The sequence below is a fragment of the Elephantulus edwardii genome, unplaced genomic scaffold (assembly GCF_000299155.1).
Source record: "Elephantulus edwardii isolate Elephantulus edwardi_28Jun2011 unplaced genomic scaffold, EleEdw1.0 scaffold00104, whole genome shotgun sequence".
In the NCBI taxonomy this organism is placed as follows: Eukaryota; Metazoa; Chordata; class Mammalia; order Macroscelidea; family Macroscelididae; genus Elephantulus; species Elephantulus edwardii.
This window is the reverse complement of record NW_006399854.1, coordinates 2,746,081-2,766,743: the sequence shown is the minus strand read 5'-3', so window position 1 is coordinate 2,766,743 and position 20,663 is coordinate 2,746,081. Positions and strand designations below refer to the sequence as shown.

Sequence of the window (20,663 nt, the reverse complement as noted above, 5' to 3'; positions counted from 1 at the left end):
ATGCTATTTATTTACAGAGTAGAATATATTATCATTTTCCTCTTGATCACATGACTCACTCATACTCATTTATTTTCAAACTATTATAAGTTTTTTAAATGACATACAATTATAGCTGTTTATTACATGCTACTTGATTAATTTGCTCATTCCATTGAATTCAATTTATGAAAGATTTAAAAGATTATAGGAAAACAAAGATAGCTTATAAAAATAATATGATACAATGAGAGACTTGTTTTGAGAGAAGAATGATGGTCTTTTTTTAGAAACTTGTCTGGTGCATACCTTCTGCCATGGATTATGGTGAATATCAAGAGTGAGGAGGTTTGTGGTTTGTTTGCATAACATATTAATTTCATCACTAGTTTTTTTCAGTTGATTCCAGCTCAAGTCTAAGTGTTTCAGTTTCATCAGACCTCTAAAGCCCTCAAGGGTTATCACATGGTTATGGCTTGCGTCCAAATATTCAAGGTTATACTGCAACACATACAAATACAAGTGATGTTAGAAGACCAGTTATTTCTATTTAAATTGGGGTTTTTTTCTGTTGTTTTGTACTGTCATTTTATGGGCCTCCTGGGACTCCTTCCAGAACTCAAGTTGTCTTATGGGGAAGGAGTTGTGCTGCCAACCCAAAGGCAGGTAGTTCAAATCCACCTGCTACTCTTCCAATGGAGAAAAATGGGTCATCTCCTTTCATAGGGTTTACATGAAAACTCACTGGAGGATCAATTATGCGTTGGTTCCAGTTCCACTGCAATGAAATTTGTTGTGTAGGGTTCCCCCTCCCTCGGAAATTCTAAACAATAGTTATATTGTAATAATGATATCTACATCTATTTTTTTACTACAAACAGCTTTGAGGATTTCATTTTAGTCATTCTTCTCTTAATTCTTGCCCTACCCTTGTTACATAGAATGGAAATATTTATTTTCATAGTCAAGAAAGCATAGTGAAATTACGCAAGACAATTCATCCTAACCAAACAAGCAGCAACACACTTGTTTTAGACCAAGAAGCTAGTGTTGGAACAGAACAAGGAAATAGTGCACGGTTTAAAATCAAGAAAGGTGTGTGTTAGGGATTTATCCTTTCTCTATATCTATTTCATCTGTATGCTGGGCAAATAATTTGAGAAACTGACTATATGAAGAAGAATGTGGCATCAGGATTGGAGAACTCCCAACTATGCATGTTATGCAAATGACACATACCTGCTTGCTGAAAGTGATGAGGATTCGAAATATTTGCCGCAGAAAAACAAAAGACTAGAGCCCCCAATATGGATAACATTTCAACATAAAGAAAACAAAAATACTTACCCTGGAACTGATAGGCAACATAATTAAAAATAGAAAAAAAAGATAGGCACTATCAGTGATTATATTTTATTTAGATCCACAATCAACACCCACTACAAAAGTAGTCAAGTTATCAAGAGATGTGTTACACTGGGAAACTTTGCTGTCAAGGACCTCTCCAAATTGCTAAAAAGCAATGATTTCAGTTTAAAGACTGAAGTGCACTTGACCCAAGTCATAAAATCTTTTCTACTACTTCTAATGCACATGGGGGTTGGAAATGAGTAAGACTGCAGAAGAATCAATGCCTGTGAACTGTAGTGTTGGCGAATAGTGCTGAAGATGTCACTCAAAAAACAACCAAGTCTATCTTGGAAGAAACACAGCCAGGGGCTCCAAGAGGCAAAGATGGGGAAACTTCATCTCACATATTTTGGGCACACTGTCTGGAGGGTCCTGGGACAAGGACATCATGCTGGGAAAGGTGAGGCATCAGAGAAAGAGGAAAACTTTCAACAACTGATACGGTGTTTGTAACAACAGGCTTGAGCAGGACAGAGTGTAAGGATGGTGCAGGATAGAATAAGGTTCAGATCTGTTGTTCATAGGGTTGTTATATGAGTCATAGTAGACTCTATGGCACATGACAAGAACAAGCCAACCAGGAGAGAGCTCTGGAGATGTAGGGAGTTGCACTGCTAACCCAAAGGCAGAATCTCTTCATTGGGGCAAATCCACAAGCAGCTTGAGAGAGAAAGGTGGCCAATCTTCCCAACTATATGACTTACAGATTTCAAAACCTGCTGGACAGTTCAAAGCTGGCTCTGATTTGACACAAATGAACAAGTTAGTGACTGTGAACAAAAAAGGAGCTAATCTCTTAACACACAGTATTCTAGTTTATACTTTTAAGTACATAATCTGGTAAAAAAAATTTCATCAGTTAAAAAGTAAATTTTACAGTTCTACACTATAATTTGTCTTAAAAGTGCATGATTTAAAAAATTTAATCATAAAAGTAACACATTTTTTCTTGAACATCTGAAATATCTAGTAAGTAAAAAGGAAAAATAGAAAGTATACTTAATTCTACTGCTTAGAAACAACAAAAACATTTTTAGTATATGCATACTTTTTTATAAAACAGATTACATCATATAGAATTGTGTAGAATTTTACCATGTTCACGTATCATTAAGTATTCTTCAAAATGATTGTTTTCATGACTGTACAAAATTTTATTATGTGAACTACTATCCAGTAACTTTTTTGAACATTTTTTATGATGGCTTTTTATATTATTTTTAATTGTTGACCACACTTTATTACATATCCATGAATTTGATGTTTTAACTGATGTTCCAAAGTCTTGGAAATGAGATTACCAATCTAAGGATTTCTTTATTATTAAGGCTTTTGATAGATACTGTGAAATATAGGTCAACATATTTGTATCCAATTAGTGAAATTAATACTGACAGCCTATTTTTTAAATGTGCTTAGGAATAATAATTAATTCTCTAAATATACACTACATATACATAGCAGAAGCATTTTAACAACAGCTACATATTTGAATAGATAAGCCAATTAAGGATGTTGTTGTTGCTATGTGCCCTCGAGTCGCCTGTGACTCATAGCGACCCTATGTACAACAGCCCTAAACCCTGCTCTATCCTGTAACAATCTTATTGGCTCTGACACACCTATCCCCATTTCCCCAGTCGCTGAATCAATCCATCTCATCGAGATTCGTCCTCTCCTGCACTGTCCCTCTACCCTCCCAAACATGAAGGCTCCCTCCAAAGACTAGTCTCGCCGTGCAACATGTCCAAAGTATGTCAGACGAAGCTTCAGAATTCTTGCCTCCAAGGAGCAGCCTGGCTTCACCCTCTCCAGGACAAATTTGTTTGTTCTCCTAGTAGTCCATGGTATATTCAATACTCTTTTCCAGCACCACAGCTCAAAGGCATCAACTCTCCTTCTGTCATCCCTAGTCATTGTCCAGTTCTCTGATGCATAGCAAGTAATTGCAAAGACCATGGTCTGGATCAGGTGCACCTTAGTCTCCAGAATGACATCATTGCTCTTTAATACTTTCGAGAGGTCTCTGACAGCAGACTTTCCCCAATGCAAATTGTCTATTAATTTCCTGGCTGCTGGTACCAAGAGTGTTGACTGTATAGCCAAGCAGACTGAAGCTGTTAACAATCTCAATCTCTTCATCATCCATCATGAATGATGCTGCCAATTGGCCCAGTGGTGAGAATCTTTGTTTTCTTGATGTTGAGCTTCAATCCATATTGAAGACTGTAGTCCTTGACCTTCCGATGCAAGAGCTTCAGGTCCTCCTCAGTTTCAGTAAGCAGGCTTGTGTCATCTGCATAACACAGACTGTTGATGAATCGTCCTCTAATCCTGATGCCACACTTCTCCTCATATAACCCAGCCTCCCGGATAATCTGTTCTGCATATAGATTGAAAAGATATGGAGATAGGACACATCCTTGATGCACACCCTTCCCAATTTTGAACCATGCAGTGTTTCTTTGCTCTAGATTAAAGTTCCAAATACCCATATATGTCCTTCTCTGATACACTACCAATATGGTAGAACCATTTTCAGATTAAAAGATCTGTTCCTACTCATTTCTCTCTTAGAGAATATTTTCCTGATAGTTTAAGGATATGCAGCTTAATACATTTTAGTTTACCCTGTTGTTATTATTTGGTGCCACTGAGTCACCTACAACACACAACAACCCTTTGAAAAACAGATCTGAACCTAACTCTATCCTGTACCAGCTTCTCCATTCTCATATGCTTAAATTAGTTACAGTCACGTCAATCCATCTTGTTGGAACCCTCCATCTTTCCCAGCATGACATCCTTTCCCAAGGCTGACCCATCCTGAAAACATGCTCAAAGTATGTGAGGTGAAGTCTATCTTATAGGGAAAGTGCTTAGATTTCAGCTTTACCAGAGGAATAACCACCACTAATCTGTCCGATTGCCATCTTGTGGTCGCTTGAATGATGCTGTGATGCTGAAAGCTTTCCCACCAGTATTTCAAATGCCAGCAAGACCAACAATAGTAGAGAGGTTTCAGTGGAACTCTCAGACTAAGACAGTGTAAGAAGCATAAGATGCTATTCACTTCTGAAATGACAGGCCTTTGAAAATCCTATAAATTGTCTGGTACAGTACCAGAAGATGAGGTCCTCAGTTGGAAAGAATTAAAAAAACCATGAAGAAGGGTTCTTCAAAGAAGTGTCTACCTTAATGATACATATAGAGGACCTTCATTTGCTAATGCAGGGGGAAAGCTGCAAGCATATATTAATAATTCATATATGGAATGTATCAAGTATGAATATAGGAATATTGGAAGTTGTCAAAATGAAATGGAATCACACAATTTTATGGTCTACAATGCATGCAATGGAAAACTAAAGAAGAATAGTGTCATATTTATCATAAAAAAGAACCTTTCAAGACCTGTCATGAGTACAATGTTATCAGTGATAAGATAATATCCTTACTATACATACAAGGAACACTTGTTTATATGACTATTATTCAAATATATGCAGCAATGATAAAGAGAAAGCCAATGATGAACAAACTGGAGACTTCTGCAGTTTAAAATTGATCACATATACAATCAAGAAGCATTGATAATAATTAGTGATGGGAAAGCAAAAATTGGAAATGAAGAAAGACTGTAAGTTGTTGGCAGGTGCTGTTGAATCGAGTATGGCTCATAGTGACCCTATGAACAAAAGATCTGAACCCTGTCCTATCCTGCACCATCCTCAGAAACTCCGATACCCTTAAGTCCATTGCTGCAGTCACTGTGTCAAGCCACCTGGTTGAGGGTCTTCCTCTCCTTTGCCCTTGTTACAGAAATGAGGCTGTAAATCATAGGACAGAAATGTGTACGATACATTATCTCTTCTTTCTTTTAAAAAACCAAAACCAAACTTAAACAGCAGCAATCTACACTCAACCTGGAAACTCAATCAAACTGCAGTTCGAGACTGATTTAAAAGGGCTTAGGAATGTCAACAGAAACAAAGTTCAGTTCTACAAACTAAGGTTAGTAAGCAAAGTAGCAACACCTCCCACGATGCCAGAGGAAGCGAATGCAAGAGTTGTGATGTGGCTGGGAAGAGACAGAGCAGAGAATGACCAAGAGTTGAGAGGATGATGATGTGTTGTGAAAAGGAATGTGACTCATCAGGCGCTCACTCAAACAGGGTTTGGTGAGTTAATGTTCTGGAACAATCTATGCAATTATCTAGTCGTATGTTACATAGCAAGAAAAACAGAAGTTAGAAAAGACTCATGGCTTTATGAATGGGCATTGCTTAATTTCTGCCCCCATGATGCGTGAGAAATATTAGTAAAACAAAACATATGAAGATGACATTCAGGTATAAAGGATAAAAGGCAAAAAGAAAGAGAAATAACACCTTGGTTAGTAAACATTTGAGAAGAACTGACAACATCAGATGTAGAGAGTCGTACACACTAGGAAATGAAGAAGAAAGACACACTCAAAAGAAGAATGGAAAAATTAGAGCAGCAGTAGAAAGCAAAAGTGACAGTTTTCAAAGGACATTTTAAAGACAACTGCAGCAACCTTAGTATTTTTATTTAAAAATAGCTAGATAGAAGACATGACCCCAGGCACTTTTTTTTAGTATGCAAATTGAATCTAAAGAACATAATATAAAAAAAGGGAGCTTCAGGAGCCAAGTGGCAAGAAGCCGTGCTGCAATCCCGAAGGCAGGTGGTTCGAACCCACCAGCTGCTCTGCAGGAGAAAGATGAGCAAGCTCCTCCTGTGGCCTTAACTGCCTCTGAAGACCCCCAGGAAAGCCAGCTATGGTTGGTTCTGACTAGATGGTACACAACAACAACAATGTAATAAAAGGGAGGTGTGGTGGCTCAGTGGTGAGGAGCTGTGCTGTCAACCCAGACATGAAGTTTGAATCTACCAACTGCTTCACAGGAGAAAGATGGGCAATCTCCACCCATGAAACTTCCAGCCTCTGAAAACCCAATGGAGGGTCATTTACAAGTTGGTTCTGATTTGATGGTACATAACAACAATGCAATAAAGTGAATGTTTGTTACAATACAGTATATTTCTTAATTTTATTTTACTTAAATATGTAATGTTAAAGGCTATGCCTTACCAAGTGGTATATATCATCTAAACAAGTAAATTCATTAAAGCTGATATTAAGTTTTCGAAGTCCTGTTAACTTGGAGAGATCGGTCAATTTACTCAAGCTGTTTCCATGGAGATTCAAACTCTGAAGTTAAAAAAATGAAAAAACAAAAAGAGTGTAAATATTCAACACCTTTGGAATAATTGAGTCAATATAATTAAACAGGAAGTATATTAAATAATATCAAGAGAGTCACATGCATGATGTTTAAAGGTATAGATAGTTACATTAACACCACTGGAGCATATTCTTAGATAACTTGACTTTTCATTTGACCTAAGTTTATGGGTCCTTGGCATGAAATTCTTTTCAGCATATTTATTATGAAAGATTTACTTCTCAGGCTAACCAGTGAATAATGCAGTTACTAAAGAACCAGGCATTCACAGAAGATAGGATGGCAGATAAATGTGGATGGCATAGGAAGGCAGCAAGGAAGAAAGACTAAGGGTGATATACTATGGTGGGTACAGGAAAAGGTGCACAGAATGCCAATGAATGACGTGGAAGGTGCCCGAGTTAACTTCTACATCAGAATTTGATCCAAATTTCATCCTAAGCTTTATGAAAAATGAATGTTGGTAAATTATTACATTACGAGGAACTCTAATAGATTAAAATTTTTAAAACTAGCCTTGTGAATGATATAGGAAGACTATACTTATGTAGATCCTATGGAATAAAGGTAGAGGAGAATTCATTAGTACAATTGACCATAGTCTTTACAACAAAGTGGGCTTTATCATGGTAAAATCAGGATAAGGTTTAATATTCACTATCACCAGCTCTGGTGGCCTAATGGTAAACATAAACCGTTGTGCTGCAAATGCAAAAGTAAAAAGTTCAAACCCACCATCTGCTCCATGGGAGAAAGAAGGATAATCCTCTCCTATGCGATTACAGCCTCTTAAAGCCCACTAGAGGGGGAGCTATGAGTTGGTTCCAACTCAGTGGCACATAACAATAGCAACATCACCATTTCATACTCTTTCCTGTGTGTACAAATTGCTTTGTATTGATATTCACAATTTAAAAAGGAATAACTATTTTTCAAGAGCAGGCTTTCCTTAGTCATCTTAATAGTGAATGCTATATGTATCTTGGGGAGCCCTGGTGGCTCAGTGATAAGGAATTGCCCTGCCAGCATAAGGTATGCAGTTCAAATCTATCAGTTTCTCCACAGAAGAAAGATAGGAAATCTCTTGTGTGATTCACAGTTTCTGAAAACCTGTTGGAAGATCAACTATGAGTCTGTTCCCACTCACCAGTACATACAAACAACAATATAAGAGAATGGAAAATTACATGCGATATACTCTGGGACTTTATTTCTCTATTGTTGTTAGAGATGCTGCTGAGTTGACAACTCATAGCAACTCTATGAATAATGGATCTGAACCCTTCCCTAACCTGTGTCATCCTAGTCATCTCTATCAGAGCTTATTAATGGTCTTCCTCTCCTTGGCTGACTCTCCACCCTTCCAGCATGAGGTCCTTTCCCAAGGACTGGTCCCTCCTAACTATAGGGTTGTTGCTGTGTGTCATCGAGTTGGAAAGGACTCAGAGTTAACCCCTCCAGCAGGTTTTCAGAGGCACAGAAGATTGCTCGTATGTCTCCTGCAAAGCAGCTGTTGGATTCGAACTTCATGCTTTTGGGACTGCAATGCAGCTTCTTGCCACTAAGCTACAAGAGTTCTCTCCTAACTCTATAGTAACCTCATAAAACTCAATTTACTGAGAAGCTTCATAATAATATAAAAGATATGTACTGTGAAATTTAGATCAATGACAAAGAAGGTAGTATGAAGGTTGCAGTTTCTAAATTGTCTTTTTAATATTTAGTAATCTTACTAGAAGCCCTGGGAAATTTGCTGGCTTTTAAGCACCATGTTATATTGTTGTTATGTGCTACTGAGTTGGGCCAACTCATAGGTGACGCCCCAGTGAGTTTTCAGAGGTTGTAAATTACACAGGAGAGACTGCCCATCTTTCTCCTGTGGAGCAGCTGGTGAATTCAGATCACTTGCCCTTGGGTTGGCAGCACAACTCCTTACCACGAAGCCACCAGAGATCTTAAACACCACACTGTTGTCACTGTGTACCATCAAGCCAGAAGTGACTCATAGCTGACCTTCCAGCAGGTTTTTAGAGGCACTTAACTGCACAGGAGGAGACTGCCCATCTTTCTCCTGAGGAGGAGCTAATGGATTCAAACTGCATGCTTTCAGGATTGCAGTGTAGTTTCTTAACATCACAGGCAAGTTTAAAACACCAGCACAACTCCATTAATATGTTAGAGGTGTTAATGAATGGAAAGTTGCCACGCATGACAAGTTATGCTAATGTTTTATATCTTTGAAACCGGAGCAAGAACAATGTAGGGATGGCTGAGTGCAGCTTCTACTAATTCCACAAGAGGATGCTGCCAATCGGCCCAGTGGTGAGAATCGTTTTCTTGATGTTGAGCTTCAATCCATATTTAAGGCTACACTCCTTGACCTTCTGCAGCAAGTTCTCCTCAGTTTCAGGAAGCAGGATTGTGTCACCTGCATAATGCAGGTTTTTAATGAGTCCTCCTCCAATCCTGATGCCACATTCTTCCTGACAGAGTCAAGCCTCCCAGATGACCAGTTCTGCATACAGACTGAATAGGTATGGAGATAGGACACATCCCCGGCACACACCCCTCCTGATTTTGAACCATGCAGTGTTTCCTTGCTCTGTTCTGACAACGGCCTCCTGGTCCAAGTATAGATTTTGCATAAGCACAATCAAGTGTTCTTGGATTCCCATTCTTCTCAGAGTTAGCCACAGTTTGTTGTGGACCACAAAGTCAAATGCCTTTGTAGTCAATGAAACACAGACATTATTCCTCTGGTACTTTCTGCTTTCAGCCAAGATCCATCTAACATTAGCTATAATATCCCTAGTACCACGACCTCATCTAAATCCAGCTTGCTCTTCTAGTACTTCTCTGTTGATGTGCTGTTGCAGTTATTTTTGGATAATTTTCAGAGAATTTTGCTTGCATGTGGTATTAATGATATTGTTAGAGAATTTCCGCACTCTGTTGGGTTACCCTTCTTTGGAATGGGAACATATATAGATATCTTACAGTCAGTTGGCCAGGTGGTTGCCCTCCAGATTTCTTGGCACAACTTAGTAAGTGCATCGAGGGCAGTGTGCATTTGTTGAAATATGTTAATTGATATTCTGTCAATTCCTGGAGCCTTGGTTTTTAACCAATTCTCTCAGGGCAGCTTGAATTTCTCTAAGTTTACAAAAATAAATATTTTGAAAGTTCAATCTGATCAGAACATTCCTTTTTAGAAAACAACTTGTTTTGTTAAATGCTGTTAGGTCAAGTATGACTCATAATGACCTTATGAACCCTGCCCATCTGTGCCGTCTTCATCATTACTGACACACTTGAGCCCAGAGTACTGCAGTCACTGTGTCACTCCTTGTTAAAGGATCTTCCTCTCCATTGCCTACCCTCCATACTTCCCAACACAATGTCCCTTTCTAAAGAATGGCCTCTCCAAGCAACATGCCTGAAGTATGAGATGAAAACTTTTTCACCTTTGCCTCTAAGGAGGATTCTGGCTGTATTTTCCCCAAGATATATCTGTGTTCTTTGGGCAGTACATGAGCTATTCAGTACTCTTCTCCAACACCACGACTCAAAGGCATCAATTCTCCTGTCATCCTTATTCATTGTCCAGCTTTTGGATGCACAGCAAGTGATTGAGAAGACAATGGCTTTAATAAGGTGCACCTTAGTCTCCAAACTGGCATCACTGTTCCTCAGTAATTTTGAGAGGTCTCTGCCCGCAGAATTGTGGATCCAAGGAAGAGGACATTGTTGACAATTTAAATCTTCTCTCCATAATTAAAATTTATTGACATTTTAAAAATTTGAATAATAAAATTATTATTCAGATATCAAAAGCTTTACATTTAGATATAGAAAAAAGAACTTCTCAGGTTAAAAAAAATTGCACTTGGAAAATGTTGTTATTGTTGTTATGGGCTATTGAGTCACCTGTGACTCATAGAGACCTTATGTACAAAAGCCCAAAAACGAGCTCTACTCTGTGCTGGTCTTACTGTCTCTGACACACCTACCCCCATTATCTGAGTCGCTGAATCAATCCATCTTATTGAGGGTCTTCCTTTTTTACACTGTCCCACCACCTTCCCAAGCATATGATATCCCTCTCCAAGGACAGGTCCCTCCTCGCAACACGTCCAGAGTATGTCAGATGAAGTTTCAGAATCCTTACCTACAAGGAGAAGTCTGTTTTTACCCTCTCCAGGATGAACCTATTTGTTCTCCTGGAAGTCCATGGTATAGTCAGTACCCTTTTCCAGCCCTACAGCTCAAAGGCATCAATTCTCCTTCTATTATCCCTAGTCACTGTCCAGCTTTCTGATGCATAGCAAGTGAATGCAAAGACTATGGCCTGGATCAGGCACACTACAATGCATATTTATTATAAAGCTGGTATTACTCGTACCATGCCATGAAGTTTTCCTTCTCTAATTCCTGGCTGAGGTAAAAGATTTAGTTCCCTATACTTGAAAGACTTGGTTATTTAAAAAAAATACATCTCTAAATGTAACAATGGAGCTAGGTATTTTTACTTTCAAGGTATCAAAAGAATCTCTGATTGTTGTACCTGCATCTTAGCTTTCAGGATTTACTTAATCTATTCAACAAGTGTCATATAAAAAAAGCAGCTTGTTTTGTCAATGCCTATCAATATGTTTACTTCCTCCACAGGGTCAAGCAAACTACAATTCTCTCTGCAACAATCACTAGCTGTTTGTAAAGAACACATTTATTTCTTCATTTTTTCTAAAACATCTAATGGGTGCCAGTATATTCCAGATAATATCCTAGGGTACTGGTATAGATTACATCAGTTCATTTGGTGCTTATGAGTAAATGTAGGAAAAGCCAACCAGTCCTCAAGACACTTTCATTTGCAGCATTTAGAAAACTGTTAGATAATACTGATTTTGTTAGAATGAGAAATTTTGCCAATTACTGTCAGAAAACTGTTATAGCTGAAACTATTGTTGTTAGGTGCCAGTGAGTCACCTTTAACTCATAGTGACTCTATGAAAAACAGACCTGAACCTTGCCCAGTCCTGCACTAGTGATCTCTGATATGTGCAAGACCGATGTTACAGTTACTGTGGCAATCCACCTTGTTGAGGGTCTTCCTATCCATCTCTGACCTTCCATCTTTCCTAGTGTAATATACTACTCTATGCTGTGAAAAGTGTGCGTCAGTTGTGGTCTTCTTATGCAAAGCAAATTTAAGGTAGTTTTGCCTTGGTACTGGTGACAGACTAGGAACAGCAATAGCCTCTGCTGTAATAGTCTAGGAAGAATACATAGCATACAATAAAGGGATCTGGCCTAGACACAGAGAGTCACAGAAAGCTTTAAGACTTACAGACAACCTTAACAGATGGGTGAGGGTTAACACGAGAAGAGAGTCAGGGAAGAAATCATCCATGTAGAAGGCAAAGCAAGCACAGAAAGGTCATGAGTCGCCAGCAACAAACATGGTTCATGTAAGAAACAGAAAGGAGGCTAAATCCTTGGGGCTGGAAGCAGACTCATATGAAGAGAGTCTGGAAATGTAGGCTAAGTAGGTTATGGATGCAGCCTTGGGAGGCATACTAAGATCTCTCAAAGACCTTGGCTTTATTTTTAAAAGCAATAGAAAGCAATTTGAAGATTTTAAGTAGGAGTTGTAAGGGGTGAAATAGGTGACACTGTCAGATTTGTAATTTGAAAAAAATTGCTCTTGCTTCAATATGAAGCATAAACTGGGGACTCAGACAGGGCGATTGGTCATAATTTTAGGAGGCACCTTCATTTTGAATTCAGTCACAGAGTAAATAAACAATGAACAAGCTAACAGAAAACATAATGCCTTGTTGGAGTTATAATAGTAAAGGTCAGAGACTCTAGTTACAAAGCTATGATATGAACAATCTAGATCAGGGATGATGGTTGCTTATATACAACAATAGCAGCAGGGATGATGGTGGCTTATATACAACAATAGCAGCAGATCTGAACACATCTGAGGGCCAGATACACTTACAGGTTTAACACCTCAGTAGAACAGCCTCGACATTTAGTTGTTGTTATGTGCCAATGAGTTGGAACTGACTCATAGCTGACCCTCCGATGGCCTTTCAGAGACTGCAAGCTACATGGGAGGGGGGCACTGCCCATCTTTGTCCCATGAACAGTTGATTCAAACCACCTGCCTTGGGGTTAGCAGTGCAATTCCTTACTCTCTAGACCAGTAGAGTTCCGTCAGCACAAACTAACCTTAATAAAAGAACCTAAATTCTGACACTTTGGTAAAAATAAAGCTTTGATAAAATAAGACTCCCATGGTCTATGAAGCTTAACCCTAGACATTAATTTGAAATTTGTCTGTTTTATCTTAATCATTTAGAATTGTTGTTGTTATGAGCCGTCGAGTCACCTGTGAGTCATAGCAACCTTATGTACAACAGCCCTAAACCCACTAAACCCAGCTCTATCAATTTTATTGTATCTGATGCACCTACCCCCATTACCTCACTCACTGAATCAATCCATCTCATTGAGGGTCTTCCTGTCTTGGCTGTTCTTCCACCCTCTCAATCATTTAGAGTACTTGTTGGGTATTCACAAATAAAATCCCTTGTATAGTGGAAGCCTTTCTCTACCTAGGCTTGAATGAACGTATTTGGCAGGCAATATGTGATTACTGAAAAGCTAAAATGTTGCTAATCTGATGAAGATGTGCTACAAGTGTAAAATATATTGTAGATCTCAAAGACAACAAGAAGGAAAATACACAAGTCCTTGACTTCCAGCATATTCTAGTCATAGGAACCACACTTAGCATTCAGTTTCTTGTCACTGCTGCTGCTGCATATAACTGTAAGTGTACATGTAATGTTTCCACCCCATAAAAATACATAAAGGTGGCATTTATAAAGATGCCAATAATAAAAGTCAACAATGAAAACAGACTTTAAAAAAGTATAATTATTTACACCAGCACCTACACATGATGGAGCCACAGGAACAGAATTCCATGGTAAATTGAGAGTACCTGTATGTCATTAGTGAATCTTTATACTGATTGCATCTTCACACAATGATATTCTTGATATATTGAGTTAAATATGTTAGTAAATTAACTTCACCCATTTAACTTTCACTTTTAAAAATATGACCACTAGCTCATTTTAAGCTACATATGTAACTCATATTACTAGAGAACAATATTGCCCACCTTATTGAATAAGGTGCTGGGCACTCTTAATTTTGGTAGCATGATATCTTTTTTTAAAATTTTTTTATTAATTTTAATAAACATTTACAGAGATTTTGGATTTCCATTCATTCATTGCTGCACTTTTCTCCCTGCCCAGCCCTCCCCACCAGTTCGCTCCTCTCTTTGAAAAGGGGAAAAAATTCGTTCATTGGTATTGAGTCATCCTGCAATGAGTTAGTGTCACATAACAGATTGTGATTCCAAGCTTTCTGCCTCAGCCCTAATGGTTTTTCCTCCTAACACTCACCACAATGTGGCTGCAAACGCTTGTCCTAGCAATGGAAAGTATTGCTTTATCATCCAAGCTAGTAAGTTTGGGTCGAGGCTTGATTTTGGGCTCCATTTTCATCACTTCATCATCAATTTTCAAATCACTGGATAATACTGATCCTCCAGAATTTTTTTGGCTATCTTCTAGAATAATATTGTTGAATGAAGAAAATAAAGAGTGAGCCTTGACCTAAAAAAAATTTATAAAAAATGTTGAAAACTTGTTTACTGTGTTTCTCATTTTGTAAAAGAAATAGACTATGTGGATAAGATTAATTAACTTCTTTCAGTTACATGGTAATATCAATGATGATCAGAAACATATTTAAAAATCTTAGCAGAGCTCTGGTGGCCTAGTGGCAAGAACCTGCACTGCAATCCCAGAGATTTGCGGTTCAAATCCACCAGGTGCTCTGCCGGAGAAGGAGGGGCAATCTCCTCCTGTACCAGTCAGATCTGATTTGATGGTACACACACACACACACACACACACACACACACACACACACACAATTTTAAAAAAATTTAAAAAAATCTATCAGGACAGATTACAATTGTGGGCTAAGTAAGCATGGGTTTGGCTAGTCTCTCACATGAAAAATTCCTAAAAAGTGTATTTAAAAAAAGCAGCAGAGAAGGTGTTAGCAAAGGATTAGAAATTATGATATATGGAGCAGAAAGGAGAGAACTGATGAAGAAATAGGCACAGAAATGTAACTTCTGGTCAAAATATGTAGAAGAAAACTGTTGTTGAGTAGCTTCATAGAAATTCAGCATTCAATACGAACACATGAAAAACCAGAATAATGCTTATTATGGATTGAACTGTGTTCCCCCAAAATACATGTATGTGCTGATATAACATGGAAACTCTGTAATAATCCCACATGATCACATAAACCAAACAATTCTAAAAGGAGGAAGGCTAGAATACTTATCACAGCCACGACAGATAGACATTTCCCTAAGGTGTGGCCTGAAGGGAAAGAAAAGCCAAGAGGGGAAACCTCTGTGCCACTAAAAAGACTTGCCAGGAGTGCAGTGTGTTCTTTTGGATACAACAGAAGGTCAGGACACATGGAGTTCCAAGGTGCCTGGTGTAAAGATGCTGAAGAAAACAAGGGCCTTTCTCAGAATCAACAGAGACAGGTACGGCCTTCCCATAGAGCTTGTCGTGTAGGGAACCAATCCATAGCTGACCCTCTGGTGTGTTTTCAGAGGCAGTTAATTACACAAGCGGAGACTGCCTATCCTTCTCCCACGGAGCAGCTGGCAGCCTTCAATGCCTTTGGAAATGCAGCGCAGCTTCTTACCATCAGGCCACCAGAGCTCCCTCCCCTAGAGCTAGCACCCTGAATTTAGGCCTCCAGCTCCCTAATCTGAAAAAGAATAAATCTGTTTGTTAAAGTCACTGTGATAGTAGCACTAGGCAACTAAGACAATGCTCTAGGAAGGTATGTGGCAGTTAAATCATGAAACTAAGAGTTAGGACAAACAGGATAACTTGTTCTAGGAAAAAACTAAAATGGCTCAGAAGAAATTTTTTTTTAAATCTAGGACACCTTTATAAACCTTCATTAAAATCTAAAAAAAAATCTAGGAGAATATTGTTGTTGTTGTTGTTATGTGCCCTCGAGTCGCTTGCGGCTCATAGTGACCCTATGTACAACAGCGCTAAACTCTGCTCTGTCCTGTGCCAATTGCACTGTCTCTGACACTCCCATCCCTTTTACCCCAGTCACTGAATCAATCCACTTCATAGAGGGCCTTCCCCTCCTGCGCTGTCCCTCCACCCTCTCAAGCATGATGTCCCTCTCTTTTACAATATGTCCAAAGTATGTTAGATGGAGCCTCAGAATCCTTGCCTCCAGGGAGCCACCCAATCCTTTCCAGGATGAGTCTGTTTTTTTTCCTAGCAGTCCATGGTACCCTCAATACTCTTCTCTAGCACCACAGCACAAATTACTTATTATAAAAGAATATGCATCTATGTAAAAGAACAAAAGAATAGAGTAGGCAAAGACCTGAAAAGACAGGGTAGTGGTAGGCATAGTTCAATGTTAATTAATTTTATAAAACACAATGTTTACAAAGTAATCAAAATAACAGGGTAAACATTTCAAAGTTAAAATAAAAACCATTTCAGAAATAAAAATATTAAATAAATTATCTGAGAAAATTAATGGATATGACAGCAGACTGAAATGAGTAACTCACGATTACTAAAATAACATTGAGAATGTCTCATAGGGCATAGAATGGATGGATAAAATACGAAAAAAGAAGTCTCTAAGAGCAAAGATGGAAGGATAAAATAAGTAAGAAAAACAAAGATAAGAGACATGGAAGAAGAATGTAGAATGAATGGGCAGTCTTCTAGAATGCCCAAGGTTCGGTGAGTGCTTAACAAAGCAGGGAAGAGAGGAAACAATCAAGCACCTAAGAAAAAAAATTCTCCAAAATGAAAACAAAATGGCAAGCAGAAAATGATAGAGCTAAATCTTTTGATGACATCCAAGGATTTCCCATCTTTATCCTTCCTGTCACGGGACTATAATGAATTTTTGTTTGCAGTTTGTCTTGTTTCTGTGGCTTTTATTCAAAGCATACTTGACTAATGAAATCCTAATGATGATGGTAATAAAAGATAGAAATTATCAGAGCTGCACAAAAGAAATATTTAGGGCCCATGGTTTGGTGGTAAGGAGCAGTACCACCAGCCCAAAGGCACCAGCTTCTGGGCTGCTCATATCCACTGGCTGCTGCAAGGGAGAAAAAGCAGAAATCTCCATGTGATTTAATTGCCTCTGGAAACCCACTCAAGGGTCAGTTATGAGTCTGTTCTGATTCAATGTATAAAAACAGATACAAAATAAGAAAAATTATAAAAGAAGGGTACATCGTAAGTTTTAGTTTTACTAGTTTTCTACAGATATTTTTTTTAAAGCAGATGGTCTAGAAGTACATGAAAAGAGGTGTAAAACAATTGAGTAGCACATAAACCTCACAATGTGATATTATTTCACCTCCACTAGTATGAATATAGAGGGGTCTGGCAGTCTAGTAGTAAGGAACTGTGGTGTTAATGCAAAGGCACATGGTTCAAATTGACCAGCTGCTCCCCAGGAGAAAGATGAGCAGCCTCTTCCCATGACATTTACGGCCTCTGAAAACCTGCTGGAGGGTCAGCTATAGCTCAGTTCAGACTCAATGTCACATAACAAAAACAAGAAGGATTACTACAGGGGTGCTTTGAAGCCACCAGATGCTTTGTAGGAAATTATGTGGCTGGTTGCTTCCATAAAGATTATAGCCTTGCACTTCACCAAAGAAGACATTCAGATGATGAACAAACACATGCAGAAATGTTTAAAATCCCTAGCTCTAAGATATAGGCAAATCAAAACAACGATGAGATATCATCTTACTCCAGTAACAATAGCAAAACTCAACAGAGCGGCAAACAACAAATGCTGGTGAGGTTGTGGAGAAACTAGAACCCTTATGCACTATTGGTGGGAGTGTAAAATGGTGCAACCACTATGGAAGACAGTATGAAGCTTTCTCAAAAAGTTGCAAATAGAAATACCGTTTGACCCAACAATTCCACTATTGGGAATTTACCCTAAAGAATCCAGAACTGCCATCCAAGCAGATATATACACACCCTGTTTATTGCTGCTTTGTTTACAATAGCAAGGAGTTGGAAACAATCTAAGTGGCCATCAGCAATGAATAGAGAAGCTGTGGTATAGTCACACTATGGAATATTATACAGCACAGAAAAACAAAGAACTCATGAAATATTATACAAAATGGGTGACCCTGGAGGATATTATGCTGAGTGAAATATCTCAGTCACAAAAAGACAAATACTGCATAATACCATTCTTATAGAACAGGACTGACACGGGGGTTGGGAAGAAACTAAGAAAAGAGGAGATAAATAATGTGCATAGCATTGAAACAGATGAGGGAGAGAACTGTATAAAAGGAATATATGATTATGTATTATCGGTATGACAAGAGTCCAGAATAAAAACTACATAGTAAAGTGGTCGGTGGGGGCAGCTATATAAAAATGAAAGAACTTCTTTCACAAAGAAAAAAGCGAACTGGGAGGAAGGGGGGGAGGGGAGGAAAATGTGCAATAACGAATGAATAAAAAATCCAAGTTCTTTATAAATTTTCATTAGAATCTCAATTAAAAAATATTATAGCCTTGGAAACTCTATGGGACAATTCTATCCTTCTTCATATAAGGCTCCTATGAATCAGAATTTATTTCAGTGCTTGGTTTACAGAACAACAGACAATAACAAGTTTTGGTGAGGATGTGGAACAGTTGGAATCCTCATGCACCATTGGTGATAATGTAAAAATGGTATAGCCATTACAGAAAATAGCTTGGTGGTACCACAAAAAGTTAAAAATACTTCTCACAGAGAAGGATATTCAGATGGCCAACAGATACACGAAGAAATGCTCCAAATCACTGGTAATAAGAGAGATGCAAATCAAAACCACAATGAGATACCATCTCACAGCAGTAACAGTAGCAAAATTCAGCAAGGCATTAAGTAATACGTATTAGACAGGATGTGGCAAGACAGGAACTCTTATTTATACGTTGTTGGTGGGATTGTAAAATGGTACAACCACTCTGGAATGCGTTTTGGCATTTTCTCAAAAAGCTGAACCTAGACATTTCATATGACCCAGCTATTCTATTCCTTGGAATATACCCTGAGAAAATGAGAACTGAGGCACAGAGACTTGTTGGTTTTTTTAATTTTTATTTTATTATTTTGTGTGTGTGTACCGTCAAATCAGATCTGACTGGTACAGGAGGAGATTGTCCCTCCTTCTCCAGTTCTAATCTGGTGGATTAGAACTTTGTACCTCTGGGATTGCAGTGCAGTTTCTTGCCACTAGGTCACCAGAGCTCCCTACAAACAGAGACTTGCATACCAATATTCATAGCAGCATTATTCACCATTGCAAGAACATGGAAATAGCCCAAATGTCCACTCACAATAGAATGGATTGAGAAATTGTGGTACATTCACCCAGTGGAATACTATGCAGCACACAGGAGCAATGATTTTGTAAATTACTACCTAATATGGGAGGGACTGGAAAGCATTATGCTAAGTGAACTAACTCAGTCTCATAAAGACAAATATTGTACAGGACCATTTTTGTAGAACATGTACGAAGATCTAAGACAGAGGGTTGGGGAGCTTTAGTATAGGGTCACATAATTTGATGGGGGAGGGAGGGCTTGGTAAAGTAAAAGAGAAAGGTCCAGGGTGAAAAACAATGTAAATGAACTTTATGAACTTTGTATGTAAGCAAGTATAAAATAATTTTTTTAAAAAGGACAAAAAAAAGTTAAAAATAGACTTAACATGTAACCCAGCAGTTTTACTCCAAAAACAAGAGATTTAAAAGGAGGGACATAAACACATAGGAGTATATCAATATGCGTTATAGCATTACTCAAACTATCCAAAGCGAAACAACCCAAGTGTCCACTTACAGATGAAAAATTAAGCAAAATTTGCTCTGTGTGTGTAGAATAGAACTTATATCAACATAAATAGGGATGATGTAATAATTCATGTCATGGTGTAAATGAGTTTAATGCTGAGTAGAAAAAAGGACAAATATTGTCCGATTCCACTTAACTTAAATACCTAGAATAGGCAAATGTATAAAGACAGAGAATATGCTGGTGATTTCTGGAGACAGAGAGCAGAGAGGTATTGGACTTTCTTTTACAATTTTTCCCTACAGAACTTCTCTATTTGTATAAAGCTGCTTCTGTAATGAAATTCACTGAAATAGTTTTTAATAGGGAATAGCTAGACACAAAACAGATGTTTATTGCTTAATAGTTATTTTTGAGGTGATGAAAGACTTTTTGGAAATGGACAGTGGTGATGATAGCATAATATCATGAAAGTAATTAATATCATTCAACTGTATACTTAAAATTATTATGATTGCAGAGTTTTTGTTAATCAGCACTTACCATAATAATTTTTCAAGGTATAAATTTTAAAACAAAATAAATAATAAAAAAATAAAGGAGAACATCTGCACAAGCCTTATTAAACCAAGTTTACATTTCAGAATACATATAACAAAAGATTTTGAGTTCTGAATTCTTAAAAGTTAATCTGTAAATTACAAATTAAAATGACAAATAATTTTTTCTTGCAATATGTAAAATTATCAGGAAATACTTGCAATGTATGTACCAAAGGATTAATGCCAGAATTTATGTAGGAATTTTTATTATCAATATGAAAATACAGTATATAAGAGTGATCAAAGGATATAATTTGCAAAATCAACATAAATCAAAGGTGATCCCTAGAACTGTACAGAATCATGTTAAGGAAAATACTCTCTTTTTATGCCTATCATAGTAGCAAACAAAGATTGATATATCTAGTGTTAGCAAGAATGTAAAGAAA

At 37.8% G+C, this 20,663-nt stretch overlaps 1 protein-coding gene across 1 annotated transcript in view; it reads right to left on the bottom strand.

Annotated features, from left to right (window-relative positions):
• Window positions 1–20,663, bottom strand: part of LRRC9 (leucine rich repeat containing 9) — a 152,439-nt gene that overhangs the window by 59,394 nt on the left and 72,382 nt on the right. The window contains exons 15-17 of the mRNA XM_006891820.1: window positions 14,156–14,368; window positions 6,509–6,628; window positions 289–480 (exon numbers count right to left, since the gene is read on the bottom strand). Of these exons, the coding sequence (XP_006891882.1) occupies window positions 289–480; window positions 6,509–6,628; window positions 14,156–14,368 (525 nt within the window). The remainder of the gene's footprint in view (window positions 1–288; window positions 481–6,508; window positions 6,629–14,155; window positions 14,369–20,663) is intronic.